At 41.6% G+C, this 25012-nt stretch overlaps 1 protein-coding gene across 1 annotated transcript in view; it reads left to right on the top strand.

Moving 5' to 3' along the window:
• The first annotated feature begins 3035 nt into the window (after positions 1-3035).
• slc12a5b (solute carrier family 12 member 5b) overlaps positions 3036-25012 on the top strand; it is a 57224-nt gene continuing 35247 nt past the window's right edge. The window contains exon 1 of the mRNA XM_062998599.1: positions 3036-3090. Coding sequence (XP_062854669.1) covers positions 3036-3090 — 55 coding nt within the window. The remainder of the gene's footprint in view (positions 3091-25012) is intronic.

Below are 25012 nucleotides of genomic sequence, written 5' to 3' on the forward strand. Positions count from 1 at the left end.
TGGGCTCGGAGGCATCTAGGATGGACCAGCACACAGTTGAAACGTGTATTGTGGTCAGATGAATCAGCATTCCAAAAAAAAAAAAGACACCGTGTGCTCTGCACCATCCAGACTGTTATCAGCAACAAGTCCAAAAGCCAGGGTCTGTCATGGTATAGGGTGGTGTTAGCGCCCCTGGCAAAGCTAATTTACACTTCTGTGATGCAGCATTAATGCAGGAAAGTACACTGAGATCTTAGAGCAACATGTGCTGCCTTCAGGACGTTCTTTTTTTCCAGGGACGTCCAGCATTTTTCAACAAGACGATGCAAAACCACATGCTGCACACATTACAAAGGCATGGCTGCGGAAGAAGAGGGTAAGGGTACTGGACTGGCCTGCCTGCAGTCCTGACCTGTCCACAATAGAGAATGTGTGGAGAATTTTGAAACGAAAAATGAGACAACGACGACCCCGTACTGTTGCACATCTTATGACGTGTTTGCAGGAAAAATGGGACAAAATAAAAGCTGAAACACTAAATCACTTGGTCTCCTCAATGCCAAAACGTGTGCAAAGTGGTAAATGCTTTACTGTCCCAACTTTTTTTGGAATGTGTTGCAGGTCTGAAATGCAGGAATGGATGTTTATTAATAAATGAAATGAAGTTGACCAGATAAAACATGAAATATCTCAGGTTCATCCTGTCTGCAATGAAACAGGAAAATACAGAGAGCATAGCGTGGTCCTCTATTCGTGTTAAACCTATCTGTAGAAATCTGGTACAGTTGGTGGCTTCATACTGGTTAAATGAAGCATGTGCTAGTGTGCTGGTTTGGATCAAATGTCCCTCAATATTAAAAAACAATTAATAAATCTGATCAGATGGTGTAAAGTACCCTGTTGACTGTTTTGTCTATGTATCAGTATCATTATGTTTTACTGTTCTACTCTGGGTGTAAGGCAGGAACACACCTTGAACGCACCAATCCATCACAGGGCTTACACACTCGTCCAATTACTCATTAACCCAGACCTAGGGGCAATTCGGAGGAGCCAACCTTTTGCATATTTCCAGAGGTGGGTGGAAACCAGAGTACTGGAGGAAACCCACACAGTCACAGCAACACTATGTACCTACAAATTCTGTGGGGTTTTTATTCATTCATCCATGGCAACTGCTTCATACTCATCAGTGTTGCTGTTTGTCTGGAGCTACCTGGAAACACTAGACACGAGCAGGGTATTTTTCTGAAAAATAAGCCCATCCAAAAGGACAATAGCACTATATACCCATTTGTTCACACCTACAGGCAATTCCAAGTTGCTTTCTTCTGCATATTTTAGAGAATGAAGGATGTTGCCTTGCAGCACTCATACTACCTGCTGTGTCAGTGTTCTGCTTTTCCTTCAGTTCTTTCCTTGGTATTAAAAATATACAATCAGCCATAACATTAAAACCACCTCCTTGTTTTTACACTCACTGCACATTTATCAGCTCCACTTACCATATAGAAGCACTTTGTAGTTCTACAATCATTGACTGTAGTCCATCTGTTTCTCTACATGCTTTGTTAGCCTCCTTTAACCCTGTTCTTCAATGATCAGGACCACCACAGAGCAGATATTATTTAGGTTGTGGATCATTCTCAGCACTGCAGTGACACTGACATGGTGGTGGTGTGTTAGTGTGTGTTGTGCTGTCCACTCTATTACACACTCCTACCTAGTTGGTCCAGCTTGTAGATGTAAAGTCAGAGACGATCGCTCATCTATTGCTGCTGTTTGAGTTGGTCATCTTCTAGACCTTCATCAGTGGTCACAGGACGCTGCCCATGGGGTGCAGTTGGCTGTTTTGGTTGGTCAACAGTGACAGTGAGGTGTTTAAAAACTCAATCGGCATTTCTGTGTCTGATCCACTAATACCAGCACAACACACACTAACACACCACCACCATGTCAGTGTCACTGCAGTGCTGAGAATGATCCACCACCTAAATAATACCTGCTCTGTGGTGGTCCTGACCATTTGAGGAACAGGGTGAAAGCAGGCTGAAAAAGTATGTAGAGAAACAGATAGACTACAATCAGTAATTGTAGAACTACAAAGTGTTTCTATATGGTAAGTGGAGCTGATAAAATGGACAGTGAGTGTAGAAACCAGGAGGTGGTTTTAATGTTATGGCTGATCGGTGTATACAGATACATTGTCACCTGACTATGAGCTAATTGGACATTTAATTCCAAAACCATGGGCATTAATGTCAACTTGTCCTCTTCCCTTGTGACTATAACAGCCTTCACTCCTATGGCAGGCTTTCCATAAGATTTCAGACTGTGTCTGTTTATATTTGGGTCCATTCAATGAAAAGGTCATTTGTGAGGTCAGGCACATATTCGATGATGAAGCCTGGCTGGCGGTTGACATTCCAATACAATTGCAATAGATTGAATTTCATTACCTAGGGGTGCACAGGGGTACTTTTCCCAAACTCTTGCCCCAAATAAATTTTTTACACGATAACAATGAGCATGATTAAAAAATCCAAACTTGGTCATTAAGTTTTTTCCATATAGTATGACACTGACGTTTATGAAATTATGTATACATTACAACATGGACAAGTAAGTCTTAATATATGTGAATAGAATTACTTCACTAGCCAAATTAACATGTGTGGTGCGTCGGTGAGAAACATCATGCTTTTAGGCATTCCATCATGTTCTCCCCTGCAGGCTCTTCTGCACACGCATACACACCCCTCCTCCTGGAAAGAGAGACAGTAAGATAGGGCAAGAGACAGAGGCGCAGAAAAAGGTGCAACATGCAAAGCAGCAAATGACAATCCGGCTGCTCCGGTGCCGCGACACTGCTCTTTTTCTTTAGGCGAGAGAGAGGGAGAGAGAGAGAGAGCTTTGAATGCTGCACACTTTCCCTCCTCCTCCTCTCTGCACCCTCCTGCTGTGTGATTTCTCCTTGCCGGTCAAGAACAGCATCAGCAGCACTGCTGCAGCCGTGGTAGTAGGTGCTCTGGTCGCATCCTTCCTGCCAGAAGATGCTGAACAACATCACTGACTGTGAGGAGGGGGATGGGGGCACCAACAGCCAGGGTGAGTGACCGGTGCATGTGTGTGTGTCCCTGATCAGCTGAGTGGTGCTGACGAGGGGTTTCGTCGTGTCTATATCGTTGTGTCTCGCCGATAAGGGAAGAGATGTGCACTGGGAACTGCAAACGTGTGAGTGTGTGTGTGTATGTGTATGTGTATGTGTGTGTATACACTGTACCATGTGCAGCCTGGTACCTGTACAGTATCACTGTATGTACATTAAAGAAGCAGAGGTACGGAATGACAGGAGCTTTGGCAGGACCAGTGCTGTAAGCGTGCCGTGAGGAGAATGTTAATGATTTCTGGGGAAGTACGGGCACTGAATCTTATACATGTCATGTGTTATGGATGCATTATGTGTGGAATTCCCAAACTTGCATGGTCACCCCATGGGGCAAATTATAATCCAGCTTCTCATCTGTCGTCCTGTCATATTTATATTATTCATAAATCTGGTACAGACTCCCAAATATTGGCTGCAGTCCTCCAGCGCACTGAAGGTTGGAACCTCATATCTCGAAGCACCTGTTCATGTCACCGAGGCATCACACTCGACCTGATCTATAGGCACTGCTGCAAACCCAGAGACGGAGACGCTAAAGGAGATACGTCAGACTCAGATCTCTCTATATTCCAGTGCACACATTCTTGTGGCCCCTCTGCAGTGGTGTACGAGCAGTAACCTTCTACAGTTCTGAGGGATAAATGATCAGAAGGTTGACACTAAGCAGCTTAGAAGGATAGGATTGAAATAAATGGTGCGTTTAAAGATAAGGGGAAAAAAGATCCAGGTCTCCTGTCAGCTCGGATTTTGGGATTGAGCTGTTACAGATAAAGCACTGCAATCCTTTTGTACTTAGGGTATAGCTCTGCGATATTAGCATATGCTGCCTGCTGACATCTTGCTCGTTTCTCGTTTACTCATTATGATTAATGTCATAATTTTAACCTCAAGTTGCAAAGGAATCTTGCAAATGTAATGCAGGATCACTGCAGGTGTGCTGATTGGTTCTGGTCTGTGCTTGCATCCTACTGCAGTGTTCCAGTTTTGACTTAGTTTTATTGGAATATTAAATAATACATTGATTTTTCACACACTGTACTCATTAAGCATTTTGCTTTCAAAGGGGGGAATGATTCCATGTATTAAAAAAGCCTATACACATGGGACCTATACAGCTTTTTTCACTTATAAATATATATATTTTTGTCTTTGTAATCAGGAACATTTTACTAAAGGTTTTTCCCCCCTTTTTTTTCCTCATTGCGTCCAGTAGGGACTGGATTCTGGATCTCGCTCTCACTCTCTCTCTCTCTCTTTTTTCCCCCTCTCTCTCTCCTTATTTTTTTAATAGGGAATTGGGACAGTGCTGCAGTGCCCAGCCTGCCTTAATGCTCAGGGATTTGTTCACTACAACTGTCCCAAAGCAGTCGCTGTCCGTCTTATTCAATGTCAGAAAATAAATACCGCATCAACTTCAGGTTTGAGTGTGCGGTTTATATACAGATACTGTATCATACAATACCCTGGCATTATGTAATAAGGCTGTTTTTCTCTTTTAAAGCTTCCCTTCATGCCGTTTTATATGGAAAGTAAGCAGAGCCTATGCCCACATGCTTTCCTTTATGGGACTTTATTTTTCTGTAATTTGTATTAATAAAAATAATAATACGTTTTATTTATATAGAGCCTTTCAGTCTCAAGGTCGCTTTACAAGAAAGGAAGAACAGAAATACCGTCTTCAGGAGAGACTTCAAAAAGCGATCTTGCAGAGATTATTCAGAGTATTAAATTTTAACATCGGAAGGAATATAATCCCTAATGCAAATACAGGAACCCTTTATTCACTTGCACCATGTGTACACCTGCGGCGTTTTCTAAGGCTGCAGTGTATATTTCAATGACCTTTCAGCTATTCTAGCTTACCTATATGGTAAAAAGTGTATTTAAGAGACCCTTTTGTAATTGTTGGTGGTAAATTGTTGGTGGGACAGTGGTAGCCTAGTGGGTAGAGCTTTGGGCTATAAGTAGAAAGATTGTCTGTTCAAATCCAGGCTCGTCTATGTAGCCACTGTTGGGCTCTTGAGCAAGGTTCTTAACCCTGTTTGTCACTGCTGGATTTAGAATAGTCCACCAACCAAAAATATATCCAGCCAACAGCACCAAGTGGGCAGCATCCTGTGACAACTGATGAAGGTCTAGAAGATGACCAACTCAAACAGCAGCAATAGATGAGCGATCGTCTCTGACTTTCCTACCTAGTTGGTCCACCTTGTAAACATAGTGTCTGACAGAATGGACAGTGAGTGGACACGGTATTTAAAAACTCCATCAGCGCTGCTGTGTCTGATCCACTCATACCAGCACAACACACACTAACACACCACCACCATGTCAGTGTCACTGCAGTGTTGAGAATGACCCACCACCAAAATGATACCTACTCTTGGATGAAGATATGATTTTTACATATTTTTTAAACTTAAATGTATTTAATAAAACTATAACCCCATAAATTCTTAAATTGCTGGAACCTTATTAGTGTATGTGGTCATAGAGCGACAGTTTGCATCTGTGCATTATTGAGTAGTGTTTTTTCTGGTATTGGCTTTACAGTACACACATTGTTTGCATGTCTTGGTTTTTACACTGGATATAAAGAAGCACATTTTTCTTCTCATCATGTTTAGACTGATGTCATTATATATGCCCTAGTACGTGCTACTTCCTTAGTGCAGCATATAGCCAGAGCTTTGGTCAAAAATAAGCCTGACAGTTTCTCACATAGTGCAAGTGTCTGTCAAGTTCCTCTCCAAGCATGAGATCATCAGTCGTGCTACGTCACACTTGTTTGTTTTAATATCAAATCTTCAATTTTCCTGACATGTTGTATATTATAAAAGATGATACAGGATGTTGGGGCGCTTTTTTTTTTTTTTTGAGGTATAGAGTATAAGCCACTTCTTCTCAACCTTTTTGTTAGCTGAACTGTAGCAGTCCCCAAAAGTAGGTCTTGTGGGTCAGTCTTTAATAGGACTCAGGTATGGAAGTAATGAGACTAATTAATCCAGAGCACATGCAGTGCTTAGAATGCAATGTTATACCCAATATGTGACAAACTGTTTAAAGTATAGTTAGCTAAGGTACAAAAATATAGCCTGGCTTCAGAGAAATGTAGCTAACTAAAGAACAAGCTACAATGCTAAAATAACTAAATTACATGTGGATTCAGGTTTAAAACAGTTATTATGCTGTGAAATAGGCCATTACACTCTGAGACCATACAATCAGTTGGGAGTTCAAACTTTTGAACATGCCCCATGTTCAAAACCTTGTTTCTACACTCACTGTCCATTTTATTAGCTCCACTTACCATAAAGAAGCACTTTGTAGTTCTACAATTACTGACTGTAGTCCATCTATTTCTCTACATACTTTTTAGCCTGCTTTCACCCTGTTCTTCAGTGGTCAGGACCCCCACAGAGCAGGTATTATTTAGGTGGTGGATCATTCTCAGCACTGCAGTGACACTGACATGGTGGTGGTGTGTTAGTGTGTGTTGTGCTGGTATGAGTGGATCAGACACAGCAGCGCTGCTGGAGTTTTTAAATACTGTGTCCACTCACTGTCCACTCTATTAGACACTCCTACCTAGTTGGTCCAACTTGTAGATGTAAAGTAAGACACAATCGCTCATCTATTGCTGCTGTTTGAGTTGGTCATCTTCTAGGCCTCCATCAGTGGTCACAGGACGCTGCCCACGGGGCGCTGTTGGCTGGATGTTTTTGATTGGTGGACTATTCTCAGTCCAGCAGTGACAGTGAGGTGTTTAAAAACTCCATCAGCGCTGCTGTGTCTTATCCACTCATACCAGCACAACACACACTAACACACCACCACCATGTCAGTGTCACTGCAGTGCTGAGAAGGATCCACCACCCAAATAATACCTGCTCTGTAGTGGTCCTGGGAGAGTCCTGACCATTTAGGAACAGCATGAAAGGGGGCTAACAAAACATGCAGAGAAACATATGGACTACAGTCAGTAACTGTAGAACTACAAAGTGCTTCTATATGGTAAGTGGAGCTGATAAAATGGACAGTGAGTGTAGTAACAAGGAGGTGGTTTTAATGTTATGGCTGATCAGTGTTGTTTACTTCTTTCTCTCTTTAAAAATCAACAAAATGCTCAAGTTGGCCAGGTGGATCCAAACGTTTACGTGCAACTGTATGTTTACTCTGATTGTTTTGTCTGGTTGTATATTTACTCTAGACTGTTTTGTCTCGTTGGTGAACTTCAGCGCCCACGCACAGCCACAGTTACACACTTTTCATGTCTTAAAATAGATAGTATTTTTAACAACATCCAATGAGTTTTCTGTGCTTGCATCACATGACTTCAAACTTAATTGTTACCTTTATTGTTCAGCCGTGCAAGTTTACTCCATGATAAAGATAGGTGGACGTTGGTAATACAGCATGTGCAAGTGATTCCTGTGTCCTGAACATCTCACATGTTACATAGTTTGTAACTACACCATAGGCAGTGCTCTAATAAGACATACAGTTTGGTTTGGGATGGTGCCATTTTACTTATTGCTGTTTCATTGAACTTGATTAAATGTAGTCCCTTAAGATTAAAGTCTGAAAAATATATGATTTTTGGCTTGTCAGTGAAAACGTCTGCCTCCCTGAGACTGCCAAACAGAATATCTGGTAAGTAATACACCATTTGTCATTAACCTTTTCATTTCCTCTGCATCTTCCAATCAAATTACAGTCACATTACAGTGACTGCCTCTAACCTACTGGCAGGGCAATTTTAGAACTTAATGACTTTAAAAAATACCCGTTTCCCATTTTCTGTTTTTTCTTTGTGTTGCACAAAATTATAAATGGTCAAGTTAAATGGTTGTGCATAATGTCACGTATTAAAAATTTCTAATGTTATCCAAAGCTAGTGAGTGGAATATGTTTATTTATAATTTTTGCATCAGTATAATGTGAGACATTTAAGCATTTGAATGGGTAAAAGGCTAGATGGGTGGGTGGATGGATGCGTCAATAAATTGATGGATGGATGTGTGGATGAATGGTTAGGTGAATGGATAAATAGATGGATGAATGGATGTGTGAATAGATAGATGGATGGATGGTTAAATGGATGGATGGCTGGATGGATAGATGGATGGATGGATCTCTGGATGGATGGATGGATGGACGGATAGATATGGATAGATGGATGATGGATGGATCTCTGGATGGATGGATAGATGGATGGATCTCTGGATGGATGGATGGACAGATATGGATGGATGGATGGATGGACAGATATGGATGGATGGATGGATGGACAGATATGGATGGATGGACGGATAGATGGATGGATGAATAGATAGATGGATGGATGAACGAATAGGTGGATGGATGGACAAATAGATGGATGGATTTTATCAAGGATTTTAAGTACACCAGGATACTTTACACATTAACAGACCCTCTCTTTGTGAAGTTTGCAGGTATGGTCAAAACTGTACATAGAACAGTCCAGGATCTGGAAAAAAATACTGACTAAAGACCATGTTAGTAAATCAACATTATAAAACAAATAGTTCCGGTCCTAAAATCTGATTGGCTGAGCCGCGTTCGAAGCCGTTGTAAAATCCCCGATATACGCACACCTATGACCACCTCACATCATTCCATATTAATACGCCACTGAAAAGAAAAAGTACAAACTTGGTTGATCACTATTTTAAGTCATGTACTATACATGGAAATGTCCAGATTAATATAAACAGTAATCCTAATCATTAAGCGGGTGTTTCGTCCAAGAAATAGTGTAATAGTGTTTGTGGAGGAATGTTTATTACGAATGTTATGTTCTCCCTTATGTTGCCTAGCAACACTGTTAACGGACTACCTGATTTCACGGAAGAATGCTTTTTGTAAGTGTTTTTGTAAATAAAAACATTTATAAATTGAACATTGTTGTATTTTATTATATTTTAACTGTTTATTATATTATATTATTATTATATTATTGCTGTTTTATAAAAGCAATAAGCCACTCGAGACCGTGCGTTACTGCTATGATTTTATCACAGGGAAAGACCCCGTGATAAAATCGCTGTAACGCACCGTCTCGAGTGGCTTATTGCTTTAATATTTATCTGTAAATGTCCACCATGTACTTCTTTTGTCTTTTAACTACAAAACATGCATTAGGTGGATTGGCAACTTCAGATATCCCCTAGATGTGAGTGAATGTGAGTGTTTGTTGTTTGGTGTCCTGTCTATGGTTTTTTTCTGTCCTGTACCCAGTGTTTCAGGGTGGCATTTAGAAGATTAGAATTAGATTAGAAAGTCAGCCATTGTACGGCACCCCTGGACCAGACAGGGTTAAGGGCCTTGCTCAAGGACCTAACAGTGGCTGCATAGCAGAGCCTGGATTTGGACCGTCAGCCTTCCGATTATTAGCCCAAAGCTCTACCCACTAGGCTACCACTGACCCTTTAATTATAAACCATATGCAAATTCAGTAAGGAGCTAGTTGTGAGTGTTACATGCTGGGTTAATGACAGCTTTCTGCAAAGCTCACTGTTTGGCAGTGTAATGTGTGTGTGTGTGTGTCATCACTGAAACTCTACCCACCTATTTATTGCATGTACCCAAACATTACACTTGTTCTCACTGATTGTATTAAATTACCAGCCACTGTTCATGCCAACAATCTGATCAGTACGAATGTGAGAGACAGGATGGAGAAACAAACTGAGAATGATTTGTCAGGTACGTTTACAGTGGTGCTGGCAGTCTGGTCATGATCAGTGGGGGGAGAAGAGTGTGTATCTGTGTGATTTAATTCCTACTGCAGATAAAGCACAGAAAACAACAGCTAGTGTGATAGCAAGAAACAGTGGAGCGTTAATGAATATCAGCCTTAATTAGAAAAATCCATCACTGCTCTCAACCTTAGCTTATGGTGGTTGTAGTGTGTGTGTGCTAATTCCCCAGTGTGCATTTCACTATAATTACTTTTCCGTTATTATTCTGGACACACACACACACACACACACTTTTTTTTCCTAACAGCCTGATCACACTTGTGTCAGCAAAATGTGAGATGGATGGATGGACAGATGGATGGATGGATGGATGGATATATGTACGTATGTATGGATGGACAGATTGGATAAATGTATGGACAAAACGTTAAGTGGGTGGATGGATGTATAGTTAGGTGGATGGGTGGATGGTTAGGTGTATGGATGGATGGTAAGGTGAATAGATGGATGGATGTGTGGCTGGATTGATGGATGGTTAGGTGAATGGATGGATGGTATGGTGAATTGATGGATAGGTGGGTGAAAGAATATATGAATGGGTGGTTAGGTGAATGGATGGATGGATGAACAGTTAGATGAGTTTATGTATGTAGGTATGAATGGATGGATTAGATGGATTGGATAGATGAATGGGTGGGTAAATGGATGGATGGATGGAAGGTTAGGTGAATGCATGGGTAGGTGAATAGATGGTTGGTTAGATGGTCGGATGAATGCATGGATAAAGCAATGGGTGGTTAATTATGTGGATATCATTAACATGGGGCAGCATGATGGGTGCTGTAGCGCTCCCTCCAAGTTCCTTGCTCTCGTATTTTAGAAGTCATCACTGTGGATTATTCTGGTCCAGGTTCCTGATTTGGCACAGTTTTTACACCTTACATGATACTTGACAATCCATATCAGGGCTTGGCCACCCCTCAGACAAAGCCAATCGCATAACAGGCATAATAGGCCACTGCGCCACCCAAACGCCTATGCCCATACATTGTAATGTATTAGTATGAGTAATAATTATATACAGTGTATCACAAAAGTGAGTACACCCCTCACATTTCTGCAGATATTTAAGTATATCTTTTCATGGGACAACACTGACAAAATTACACTTTGACACAATGAAAAGTAGTCTGTGTGCAGCTTATATAACAGTGTAAATTTATTCTTCCCTCAAAATAACTCAATATACAGCCATTAATGTCTAAACCACCGGCAACAAAAGTGAGTACACCCCTTAGTGAAAGTTCCTGAAGTGTCAATATTTTGTGTGGCCACCATTATTTCCCAGAACTGCCTTAACTCTCCTGGGCATGGAGTTTACCAGAGCTTCACAGGTTGCCACTGGAATGCTTTTCCACTCCTTCATGACGACATCACGGAGCTGGCGGATATTCGAGACTTTGCGCTCCTCCACCTTCCGCTTGAGGATGCCCCAAAGATGTTATATTGGGTTTAGGTCTGGAGACATGCTTGGCCAGTCTATCACCTTTACCCTCAGCCTCTTCAATAAAGCAGTGGTCGTCTTAGAGGTGCGTTTGGGGTCATTATCATGCTGGAACACTGCCCTGCGACCCAGTTTCCGGAGGGAGGGGATCATGCTCTGCTTCAGTATTTCACAGCACATATTGGAGTTCATGTGTCCCTCAATGAAATGTAACTCCCAACACCTGCTGCACTCATGCAGCCCCAGACCATGGCATTCCCACCACCATGCTTGACTGTAGGCATGACACACTTATCTTTGTACTCCTCACCTGATTGCCGCCACACATGCTTGAGACCATCTGAACCAAACAAATTAATCTTGGTCTCATCAGACCATAAGACATGGTTCCAGTAATCCATGTCCTTTGTTGACATGTCTTCAGCAAACTGTTTGCGGGCTTTCTTGTGTAGAGACTTCAGAAGAGGCTTCCTTCTGGGGTGACAGCCATGCAGACCAATTTGATGTAGTGTGCGGCGTATGGTCTGAGCACTGACAGGCTGACCCCCCACCTTTTCAATCTCTGCAGCAATGCTGACAGCACTCCTGCGCCTATCTTTCAAAGACAGCAGTTGGATGTGACGCTGAGCACGTGCACTCAGCTTCTTTGGACGACCAACGCGAGGTCTTTTCTGAGTGGACCCTGCTCTTTTAAAATGCTGGATGATCTTGGCCACTGTGCTGCAGCTCAGTTTCAGGGTGTTGGCAATCTTCTTGTAGCCTTGGCCATCTTCATGTAGCGCAACAATTCGTCTTTTAAGATCCTCAGAGAGTTCTTTGCCATGAGGTGCCATGTTGGAACTTTCAGTGACCAGTATGAGAGAGTGTGAGAGCTGTACTACTAAATTGAACACACCTGCTCCCTATGCACACCTGAGACCTAGTAACACTAACAAATCACATGACATTTTGGAGGGAAAATGACAAGCAGTGCTCAATTTGGACATTTAGGGGTGTAGTCTCTTAGGGGTGTACTCACTTTTGTTGCCGGTGGTTTAGACATTAATGGCTGTATATTGAGTTATTTTGAGGGAAGAATAAATTTACACTGTTATATAAGCTGCACACAGACTACTTTTCATTGTGTCAAAGTGTAATTTTGTCAGTGTTGTCCCATGAAAAGATATACTTAAATATCTGCAGAAATGTGAGGGGTGTACTCACTTTTGTGATACACTGTACATATAGTGTTGGAAAAAGATTCTCATCATCTTTTTATTGTTTAAATTACACAACACTATAACATACATACAAAGTAACTGCACTTAAAACGTAACAGCTGGATGTGTCACCTTAAACAGCAACAGCTGCAACTAAACACTTCCAATAAGCAAAAATCTGTCTTCCACATTGTTGTTAAAGAGTGTGGTTCGCTGCTCTTTGCAGAATAGCTTTAATTTAGCCACACTGAAGGGCTTTCAAGCAATTACTGCATGTCTAAGGTCCCACTACAGCATATTAATTGGGTTTAAGTGAGGACTTGACCACTCCAAACCTTAATTTGAAACCCCACTGCACTGCTTATTAAAATAGCACATTAACATCTAGACCTTTGAAGCAAAATGCAGAATAACTTAAAAACAAAGCATTAACTGAGTTCAACCTGATCATGCTGACAGTGGATGTGAAGTAAACCTAAAATCGTTTGATCAGAAGAGGGAATTCTGTTTGGACAGAACACCAATCCACTGCAGGTCCAACATACACCCACCTGTTTTCTTACTTAATCTAAGTGTGACTTAGAGTAGCCAATTGGAATAATCCCAAACAACACAATTTACAAATAAAAACAGTTTTCTATGTTTACCAATTACCAATTAAATATAGCTGCAAGTGACAGTTTTCAGGGTCCAGTGTGGCACAATATGTGACAATGGGACCATTCCTGAAGAAGAATAGGTCACAAAAGCATTATGCCAAATTGGATTGTCAGTTGGACAACCTTTGTTTGCACTTTATAGCGCCACCTAGCACTGCAGTTACACCATATTCTTGCCATAGCCACAAACTACAGTATGTGCCTCTGAAGTTTGATGACAATTGGTGTAATGCTTTCTGGGTTGGAGCAGTATATGTGTGCTTTATGCTTGGCTTGCTACATTGGCGTCAATGACAATGACACTGTATATAAATCCCAACATGTTCAAATGCTTAGGGTTAATTTGATACCATATTTGTGTATGTGGGTTGAAAATCCAGAGCTTTGTGATGCTCAAAATTAGGGATGCATCAATACCATTTTTTCCCAACCGAGTACAAGTACAAGTACATGTATTTTTGTACTTGCCGATACCGATACCGATACCAATACCTATTTAGAATACCATTTTTTTTTAAACAAAAAAACACGTGAGAAGTGACGAGGGGTTTAATGATACCACGTCCAAAAATGCACGTCAACAAGTAGCGAGTGATCAAAGTGTTTGTGCGCTGATGTGATGAAGTCAAGGAGGAAAAATAAATGAACCATCTGAACCAAACAAATTAATCTTGGTCTCATCAGACCATAAGACATGGTTCCAGTAATCCATGTCCTTTGTTGACATGTCTTCAGCAAACTGTTTGCGGGCTTTCTTGTGTAGAGACTTCAGAAGAGGCTTCCTTCTGGGGTGACAGCCATGCAGACCAATTTGATGTAGTGTGCGGCGTATGGTCTGAGCACTGACAGGCTGACCCCCCACCTTTTCAATCTCTGCAGCAATGCTGACAGCACTCCTGCGCCTATCTTTCAAAGACAGCAGTTGGATGTGACGCTGAGCACGTGCACTCAGCTTCTTTGGACGACCAACGCGAGGTCTTTTCTGAGTGGACCCTGCTCTTTTAAAACGCTGGATGATCTTGGCCACTGTGCTGCAGCTCAGTTTCAGGGTGTTGGCAATCTTCTTGTAGCCTTGGCCATCTTCATGTAGCGCAACAATTCGTCTTTTAAGATCCTCAGAGAGTTCTTTGCCATGAGGTGCCATGTTGGAACTTTCAGTGACCAGTATGAGAGAGTGTGAGAGCTGTACTACTAAATTGAACACACCTGCTCCCTATGCACACCTGAGACCTAGTAACACTAACAAATCACATGACATTTTGGAGGGAAAATGACAAGCAGTGCTCAATTTGGACATTTAGGGGTGTAGTCTCTTAGGGGTGTACTCACTTTTGTTGCCGGTGGTTTAGACATTAATGGCTGTATATTGAGTTATTTTGAGGGAAGAATAAATTTACACTGTTATATAAGCTGCACACAGACTACTTTTCATTGTGTCAAAGTGTAATTTTGTCAGTGTTGTCCCATGAAAAGATATACTTAAATATCTGCAGAAATGTGAGGGGTGTACTCACTTTTGTGATACACTGTACATATAGTGTTGGAAAAAGATTCTCATCATCTTTTTATTGTTTAAATTACACAACACTATAACATACATACAAAGTAACTGCACTTAAAACGTAACAGCTGGATGTGTCACCTTAAACAGCAACAGCTGCAACTAAACACTTCCAATAAGCAAAAATCTGTCTTCCACATTGTTGTTAAAGAGTGTGGTTCGCTGCTCTTTGCAGAATAGCTTTAATTTAGCCACACTGAAGGGCTTTCAAGCAATTACTGCATGTCTAAGGTCCCACTACAGCATATTAATTGGGTTTAAGTGAGGACTTGACCACTCCAAACCTTAATTTGAAACCCCACTGCACTGCTTATTAAAATAGCACATTAACATCTAGACCTTTGAAGCAAAATGCAGAATAACTTAAAAACAAAGCATTAACTGAGTTCAACCTGATCATGCTGACAGTGGATGTGAAGTAAACCTAAAATCGTTTGATCAGAAGAGGGAATTCTGTTTGGACAGAACACCAATCCACTGCAGGTCCAACATACACCCACCTGTTTTCTTACTTAATCTAAGTGTGACTTAGAGTAGCCAATTGGAATAATCCCAAACAACACAATTTACAAATAAAAACAGTTTTCTATGTTTACCAATTACCAATTAAATATAGCTGCAAGTGACAGTTTTCAGGGTCCAGTGTGGCACAATATGTGACAATGGGACCATTCCTGAAGAAGAATAGGTCACAAAAGCATTATGCCAAATTGGATTGTCAGTTGGACAACCTTTGTTTGCACTTTATAGCGCCACCTAGCACTGCAGTTACACCATATTCTTGCCATAGCCACAAACTACAGTATGTGCCTCTGAAGTTTGATGACAATTGGTGTAATGCTTTCTGGGTTGGAGCAGTATATGTGTGCTTTATGCTTGGCTTGCTACATTGGCGTCAATGACAATGACACTGTATATAAATCCCAACATGTTCAAATGCTTAGGGTTAATTTGATACCATATTTGTGTATGTGGGTTGAAAATCCAGAGCTTTGTGATGCTCAAAATTAGGGATGCATCAATACCATTTTTTCCCAACCGAGTACAAGTACAAGTACATGTATTTTTGTACTTGCCGATACCGATACCGATACCAATACCTATTTAGAATACCATTTTTTTTTAAACAAAAAAACACGTGAGAAGTGACGAGGGGTTTAATGATACCACGTCCAAAAATGCACGTCAACAAGTAGCGAGTGATCAAAGTGTTTGTGCGCTGATGTGATGAAGTCAAGGAGGAAAAATAAATGAATCTGAGTGGATTTGGCAACACGAATAGCATGGATTGTTCTGTAGTGAGTTGGAGGTTAATAAATATTTTTGCAATGTTGGTGTTTTGTTGTTATGTTTTGTAGAGAACGATCAGGTCAGAAATACTGTAAAACGTGTGTGTGTGTGCCGGTGTATTCTGATATAAACTATATTACGCCCCTGTCCCACCTGTTTACACTCCTCTCCTGCGTTTCCCCTCACACCGTATCCTGCGTTCTCATTGGCTGTTCGACATGTCACTTATTCCCAGTCGCACATCTCAGATCAGATATCTGACATGCTAGAAAACTCGATCTGGTCGCCGAGCGCTCGGCGAGCCGGTCGGAATGGAGTTGTTGGATAGTTCACACTTAGCGATCGAGAGCCGAGTTTTGATCGCCGAGCGAACGCCGAGTTGCTCCAGAGCCGGCAAATCTAGCGCCGACCAGTCGCCGAGCGAAAATCAGGGCAAAAATCGTGTAGTGTGAACCAGGCATAACGCAGCAACGTGCACTAGGCACACGGTATCGGATGTTTAGTATCGGAGCCTCGTTTGCGAGTACGAGTACAAGTTAATGAGCGCGGTATCGGGCAAATAACCGATACCAGTATCGGTACTCATGCATCTCTACTCAAAATATTATGTGATTTTGCATATTATGCAAATTAGCTCAAAATTGAAGTGGGCGAAGTTATACGGTTCTTGAAGCTATCTTGTAGGGCATAAGACATAATCAGAGGGGGAAGAAATTTGTCTCTATGCCATACATGGTAGGAGATATGGAACTTTTTATTATTATACTGTACAGTAGTTATTTTGTATTATGCATTTTCTCCCCTTTTTCTCACAACTTTAGTGTATCCAATGATCTCCACCCTTGTTGAGGAGAGCTGAGACGCCCCCTCCGACACATGTGCAGTAGCCAAGTGCATCTTTTCAACTGCACGAGACGAGTTCATGTGCGGATCAGCTTTGTGTACGAAGAGACACACACTGATCAATGCATTATCCCTCGACTCTGTGCAGGCGGCATCAATCAGCCAGCATTGGTCGTAATTGCATCAAGTATGAGGAATCCCCATCCGGTTCCCACCCTGTTTGAACAACAGCTAATCGTTGTTCTTGTAGACGCCCAGCCTGCCGGATGGCAGAGCTGAGATTCGAAACGACGATTTTGAAATGTCAGCTTTGATGTGCTAGTGTGTTTTACTGCTCTATATATACACACCAATTAGGCATAACATTATGACCATTTTATCAGCTCCACTTACCATATAGAAGCACTTTGTACTTCTACAATTACTGACTGTAGTCCATCTGTTTCTCTACATACTTTTTTAGCCTGCTTTCACCCTGTTCTTCAATGATCAGGACCCCCAGAGCAGGTATTATTTATGTGGTGGATGATTGTCAGCACTGCAGTGACACTGACATGGTGGTGTTAGTGTGTGTTGTGCTGGTATGAGTGGATCAGACACAGCAGCGCTGCTGGAGTTTTTAAATACCGTGTCCACTCACTGTCCACTCTATTAGACACTCCTACCTAGTTGGTCCACCTTGTAGACACAAAGTCAGAGACGATCGCTCATCTATTGCTGCTGCTTGAGTTGGCCATCTTCTAGACCCTCATCAGTGGTCAGAGGACGCTGCCCACGAAGCACTGTTGGCTGGATATTTTTGGTTGGTGGACTATTCTCAGTCCAGCAGTGACAGTGAGGTGTTTAAAAACTCCATCAGCGCTGCTGTGTCTTATCAACTCATACCAGCACAACACACGCTAACACACCACCACCATGTCAGTGTCACTGCAGTGCTGAGAATGACCCACCATCCAAGTAATACCTACTCTGTAGTGGTGAAGAACAGCATAAAAAAGGGCTAACAAAGCATGCAGAGAAACAGATGGACTATAGTCAGTAATTGTAGAACTACAAAGTGCTTCTATATGGTAAGTGGAGCTGATAAAATGGACAGTGAGTGTAGAAACAATGAGGTGGTTTTAATATTATGACTGATCGGTGTATTGTAAAACTGATGTCAGCAGGCGACTGCCCTGCACCCTAAATACAGGGCAAGTTTGACAGCACCTATTAGACTAAGCCGTAAGCATTGTAATAGGAAGCCCCTGGGGGCTCTGTACAGATTATTGATTTTTTTTTGGAGGTTACACCAGTGAACAGTTCTGCAGGCAAAATTCTTTGGTGATAATAAAGTTCAAAGGTAAATGGCCTGGCTGATTACCGCTGACAGGAAGGATATTCCGAGTCAAATAACTAAATAACGTGCAGTTAACCAAGGACTGAATCAATTTGGCATAAACAGCATAAATCCACTGAACAACCTTCCTTACATTATCAGTCGTGTGATGGTGTGGGAAATATAATACCAATTAATACCAATTAATACATTACATAACATTATGACCACCTTCCTAATATTGTGTTGGTCCCCCCTTTGCTGCCAAAACAGCCCTGACCCGTCAAGGCATGGACTCCACTAGACCCCTGAAGGTGTGCTGTGGTATCTGGCACCAAGATAAAAGGGTGTACATGGTCCGCAACAATGCTTAGTTGGGTGGTACGTGTCAAAGTAACATCCACATGGATGGCATGGGCACCCGACTGGTCTGCGGTTATGCAGCCCCATACGCAACAACCTGTGATGCACTGTGTATTCTGACACCTTTCTATCAGAACCAGCAATAACCTTCTTATCAATTTGAGCTACAGTAGATCGTCTGTTGGATCGGAACACACGCATCAGTGAGCCTTGGTCGCCCATGACCCTGTCGCCGGTTTACCACTGTTTCTCCTTGGACCACTTTTGATAGATACTGACCACTGCAGACCGGGAACACCCCACAAGAGCTGCAGTTTTGGAGATGCTCTGACCCAGTCGTCTAGCCATCACAAGTCCTTACGCTCACCCATTTTTCTAACAGATCAACTTTGAGGATAAAATGTTCACTTGCTGCCTAATATATCCCACCCACTAACAGGTGTCAAGATGAAGAGATAATCAGTGTTATTCACTTCACCTGTCAGTGGTCATAATGTTATGCCTGGTCAGTATATATATAAATACATACATAAACACACACATCTACAGAGTTCGTAGTAGTGTATTGCTGGATTTTTTTGTTCACTGTTTGTATTATGATAGTTCTAGTCCTAGTTATTTTCAGCATGATAATTTGCCATGTCACAGAGTACGAATCATTTTAACTGGTTCCAGAGTTCAGTTTGAATATTGGCCTACCAAGCCCAAAAGAGCAGTTTTTTTTTATTTAAAACAGTGGAAGGGCCAGAATTTTGATTGTACCACCAGCAAAGGGGTTCCACTTAGTATTAGTATGATGTGTATAACAGAGATGTTCACAAGTCACAAAATACGAGTCCGAGTCGAGTCACGAGTCAATATAATATACACAAAACATATATTGGAAATGTAGCGTTAGAAAGCCAATCAAGCGTTTCATTGACAATCATCTGTGTGATGCTGCAAACTAAATACATGCAAATAACAGTATTTCTTACTAAAAATTAAAATCAGAAAGTCTGATTTTTTTCAATAATTAGCGCCAATTCTGTAGGAGCGTTCCATTCAAATGATCTGTTACTGTGAAGTGCACTATGTATTCCACCATTTTAAGTGAGATTTGATTTCAAAGTAGGGAGTAGGAAGCGACGCTTCATCACTACGCCGGAAGCTGGCTGGAACATTTACCCATTGCGTGCGTTGCGGGATAAGACGTCCAGCATGTGTGGCGGCGCCCTGGTGAGAAGTACCAAGACAACTGTATCTTGCCTACAGTCAAGCATGGTGGTGGTAGCATCATGGTCTTGGGCTGCATGAGTGTTGCTGGCACTGGGGAGCTGCAGTTCATTGAGGGAAACATGAATTCCAACATGTACTGTGACATTCTGAAACAAGCATGATCCCCTCCCTTCGAAAACTGGGCCTCATGGCAGTTTTCCAACAGGATAACGACCCCAAACACAACCTCCAAGATGACAACTGCCTTGCTGAGGAAGCTGAAGGTAAAGGTGATGGACTAAACCCAATTGAGCACCTGTGGCGCATCCTCAAGTGGAAGGTGGAGGAGTTCAAGGTGTCTAACATCCACCAGCTCCGTGATGTCATCATGGAGGAGTGGAAGAGGATTCCAGTAGCAACCTGTGCAGCTCTGGTGAATTCCATGCCCAGGAGGGTTAAGGCAGTGCTGGATAATAATGGTGGTCACACAAAATATTGACACTTTGGGCACAATTTGGACATGTTCACTGTGGGGTGTACTCACTTATGTTGCCAGCTATTTAGACATTAATGGCTGTGTGTTGAGTTATTTTCAGAAGACAGTAAATCTACACTGCTATACAAGCTGTACACTGACTACTCTAAGTTATATCCAAGTTTCATGTCTATAGTGTTGTCCCATAAAAAGATATAATGAAATATTTGCAGAAATGTGAGGGGTGTACTCACTTTTGTGATACACTGTATATATATATATTTGTCACACGTAACTAATGTTGCTGACTTTTGTTGTCCACAAGTCATTTTTTGCAAGTCACTAGTCGAGTCTGAAGTCTTTGTGTGTGCGACTTACATGCGACTCTCATCTCTGGTGTATAATGCTAATGGTTGGTAAGTAAGTGTATAATACTATATTTGTGCGCCTCATTTTGGGACCTAGAGAGATATTATCTCAAATAAGGTTATATCTCTGCGTGAGCTCTTCAACAATGTTAGTGGGAACATAATGACCACAGTGTCTCTGATGATAAATAAACCTCGTATCTACTCATCATGAATGTAAAGTATTTTTAGTTGCAACCATTCTATGATGTATAACCCTATACTAAACATATACTAATGCAGCAATAAAATTAAATGATAAAAGAAAGGAGAACATAAACGTAAACATGTTTGTGATAATTGGTCACCTGTAAGTTGCCCAGTATGGGTCAAATGAACATCAAGGCCAGATGGTCCAAACCAGTTTTAGATGTCACACACATGCTGGGAGATTAAAGCAAAGCAGCACTTCCCTGAATTAGAGAGACCTGGAGCTCATCCACTCAAACACACACACACACACACATCATTTCAAAAGCACCGACTACAGTTGTCAGTAATATATAGTAACCAGACATGCAGACATGACTAAATGACAGTTCCTTGTACATGCAAGGACGTACAGTTGAGATCAAAAGTGTACGTTCACTCAGTAGAAACCTGGACACCATATGATCAAAAGTGTTAGTTTAAGTGACCATTCACTAGTTGGATGTTCCACTCCAAGACCATAATGGTTTGTATGAATCTCCCCAGTTCAGTAAATGTTCAGTGGGGTTGGGTGTGTAGTGTGCAGTCCACTAAAGTTTCTTAACACCAGACTTGTCAAACCATGTCCTGATGTAACTGGCTTTGTGCACTAGGGCACAGATTTGCTGAAAGAGATATACATTTTCCACAAATGTAAAGGGTTGCCACATATTTAGAGCATTTAATGTTTTATATATAAATGACTTTATACACCTATTAGTAATGTGTGGTTGAAATAACTAATTACAGTGGTACCTTGTAATTCGACGTCCCGTAATCTAGTCGTGTCCAATTACCCTGATTGCATCCTTCACTGATTCAACCCTCCACTGCTGACTGAGGATGCTTCTCAACTGACACACGCCCCCTCCGACACGTGCTCAGTACAGACTGCATTTTTCATATATACCGATCAGCACTGTGCACGGAGAGCCACACCCTGACCAGCATTATTCCTCAGCTCTGTGAAGGTGCCATCAATCAGCCAGCAGGGGTCGTAATTGCAGCAGTTATGAGGACCCATGATCCAGCTTGCCCCTATACCTATGAACAACAGGCAATCTTTGTTCATGCAGCCTCCCAGCCCAGCCGGGTGGCAGAGCTGAGTTTCGATACGATGTATTCGAAAACCCAACTCTGGTGTGCTGGCGTATTTTACCGCTGTGCCACCTGAGCGGCCCTGTACCCTTAAACTTGACCCTTACCTTAAACTCAACATGTTCAGCTTAAAAAATCATTTATTTAATTTCAAATTAACAATGAACTGCCCCTTTGTTCAGCGCTCGGCTTGAGCGGTGCAATAAAACGTCATCAAAATGTGAATATGGTACGAATCTGCATTTGTGTGGAATAACTGTCAAATCCACTCTGAAAGTGTCCACATGTATCTGTGTTCAGCTGGATTTTCCTCACTGTTTCACTTTTAAACTTGTGTTGCAGCTCGGGGTGCTGAGAAATTGTGAGAATCAGCTTTTTTTAAGAGAGTCTAAAATGCTTATCGTTAAAAAAAGACAAAAAAAAACAACAAAAACACAAGATCTCAATTATTACTGCTCATAAGTGTTCTTTTGGTTTAGTACAATGTCACGTTAAGCTTAGAAATAACAGCACTGCCAGTGCAAAAGCTATTGTGCTGCTTCTCATGTGAATGCACTTTTACTAAATGGAATACGATATTCCAAGATCAAGCAGCTACACGATTAAAAGACATAGGAAAACAATAAAGAAGTAAAGGTAAAGAGCAGGTTTTATTGTATTTGTATTGATTTTTAACTGTTTTTCAATTGTATTTTAGTGTTTTTATTATATTTGTGTTGTTTTCAGTGTATAATTGTCAAAAACAACCCCATTATTTTACATTAGCCAAAAATATATGCAAGTCTAAGGGACCATGAAACACATTAACAGGTTTCCCATACATTCTTATGGGAAAAAATACCTTAAAACGTAACAAATTTTTGCCGCCCAGGTGGAACTCGGCGTTGCCACGGTCGGCTGGGCGCTATCTAGCGGGCATAATTGCAATCAGGGATCCCCAGCAGTGGAACACAAGATTGACTATGCTGATTTGGGAGAAAATGGGAGAAAATGTATAAATAAATAGAAAACACCACTCCCAGAACCAACTGACGTTGAGTTTCAAGGTGCCACTGTACCTATAGGCTGGGTGTCCACATACTATATTATGGTAGATTTGGGGACAGTGGTAACCTAATGGGTAGAGCTTTGGGCTACCAACCGGAAGATTGGTGGTTCAAATCCAAGCTCTGCTATGCAGCCACTGTTGGGTCCTTGAGCAAGACCCTTAACCCTGTCTGCTCCAGGGGCGCCATACGATGGCTGACCCTGCGCTCTGACCCCAGCTTCCAAACAAGCTGGGATATGCGAAGAAAGAATTTCATTGTACTGTACACCTGTATATGTATATATGAAAAATAAAGTATATCTTAAATTTAAAGTTGTATGATATCAGCAAATATTTTTAGTGATGTAATAATTTGGTTATAAAAAAGGATGTTCTGTAATAAAATGTAACTTTGACACTGCCTCCTAATTCCTTGATTTTTATTATGACTGATTACAGCTGTTGACTTCTCAGGCTCCCTCCATTTTTGATAAGCACTATACAGATCATTATTAGGGTCCAAGGATCAACAAACAATCATCCATAAGTACAAAGTACATAAATCAGTGGGGTTGTTTTGCCAAAATTCAGTCAAGTTTTAAGCCACCGGTTTTGGAGTTAAGTCTGTAATCCCATGCAGACGTAAAACTCAGGCTGATAACATGGGACGTGACGTGTTTCTGTCGACAGATGTCATGACACAAATACTGGCTTGACCCTGCCAGGCTAGGTCAGTTACAAACATCAGAAGTGCATCTCTTTTTTTCACGACTGACTTTTACTTAACTAAAAACGTTCAATGTGTTTAATGCCTTTTCATCACAGCCGCGTGGTTTTTGGGTCGAGAACTGTGGCTTGTATTTGTTATATAACTGGATTGTTATTTTTTGGCAGAAAAGAGCATGGCATTATGTAAGAACCGTCTTCTAATGCCACATGCATGGTTTTACCGTGCCCTCCTGCCGTAATCCCGCTGATGTGTTCTGTCTTGATTGATGGCTTAGTTCAATTGCAGTGACCAGCTGTTCGTACATTAGTGAAGGCCATTTTAGTGTAATATAAAAATACATTCACTCTTTTCATCCCAGGACACTGTGGCATTAAAGGTAATGAACAAGCAGATCTGGCAGCTAAGCAAGCTGTAACATCCTGGATCCAACGATGCCGCCATCCGATCTCAGACCAATTATAAAAGCATACACCGCAGCAGCTTGGCAAAAAGAATGGGAAACTTATACCATCAACAAACTCTACGAGATCCACCTTACCTTAAAAACAGATAGAGCTCAATACCAAAAAAAAATGATGGGAATACATAATCTACACAATGTACCTACTTGCTACTCTACTAAAAGGAGACCAGGCCCCCACTTCGGTCAAACGCATCCTCTATTCATGCCAAAAGATGAACACTATCAGAACTAAATTGTATTATACAAATAACTGTAAGGAAGCCTTTACCACAGTACAACCCCCCCCCCCCAATTTAATTCTTGAAAGCACTAGCACTTAAAAACACCATAAAAATTATGAAAAGACAGTTAAACTCTATACCCACTGTCCATGCATGCTTTGTAAGCCCCCTTTCATGCTGTTCTTCAATGGTCAGGACCCCCACAGGACCACCACAGAGCAGGTATTATTTAGGTGGTGGATCATTCTCAGCACTGCAGTGACACTGACATGGTGGTGGTGTGTTAGTGTGTGTTGTGCTGGTATGAGTGGATAAGACACAGCAATGCCGATGGAGTTATTAAACACTTCACTGTCACTGCTGGACGGAGAATAGTCCACCAACCAAAAACGTCCAGCCAACAGCGCCCCGTGGGCAGCGTCCTGTGACCACTGATGAAGGTCTAGAAGATGACCAACTCAAACAGCAGCAATAGATGAGAGATCGTCTCTGACTTTACATCTACAAGGTGGACTAACTAGGTAGGAGTGTCTAATAGAGTGAACAGTGAGTGGACACAGTATTTAAAAACTCCAGCAGCGCTGCTGTGTCT

Source organism: Trichomycterus rosablanca, chromosome 7, assembly GCF_030014385.1.
Source record: "Trichomycterus rosablanca isolate fTriRos1 chromosome 7, fTriRos1.hap1, whole genome shotgun sequence".
NCBI lineage: Eukaryota > Metazoa > Chordata > Actinopteri > Siluriformes > Trichomycteridae > Trichomycterus > Trichomycterus rosablanca.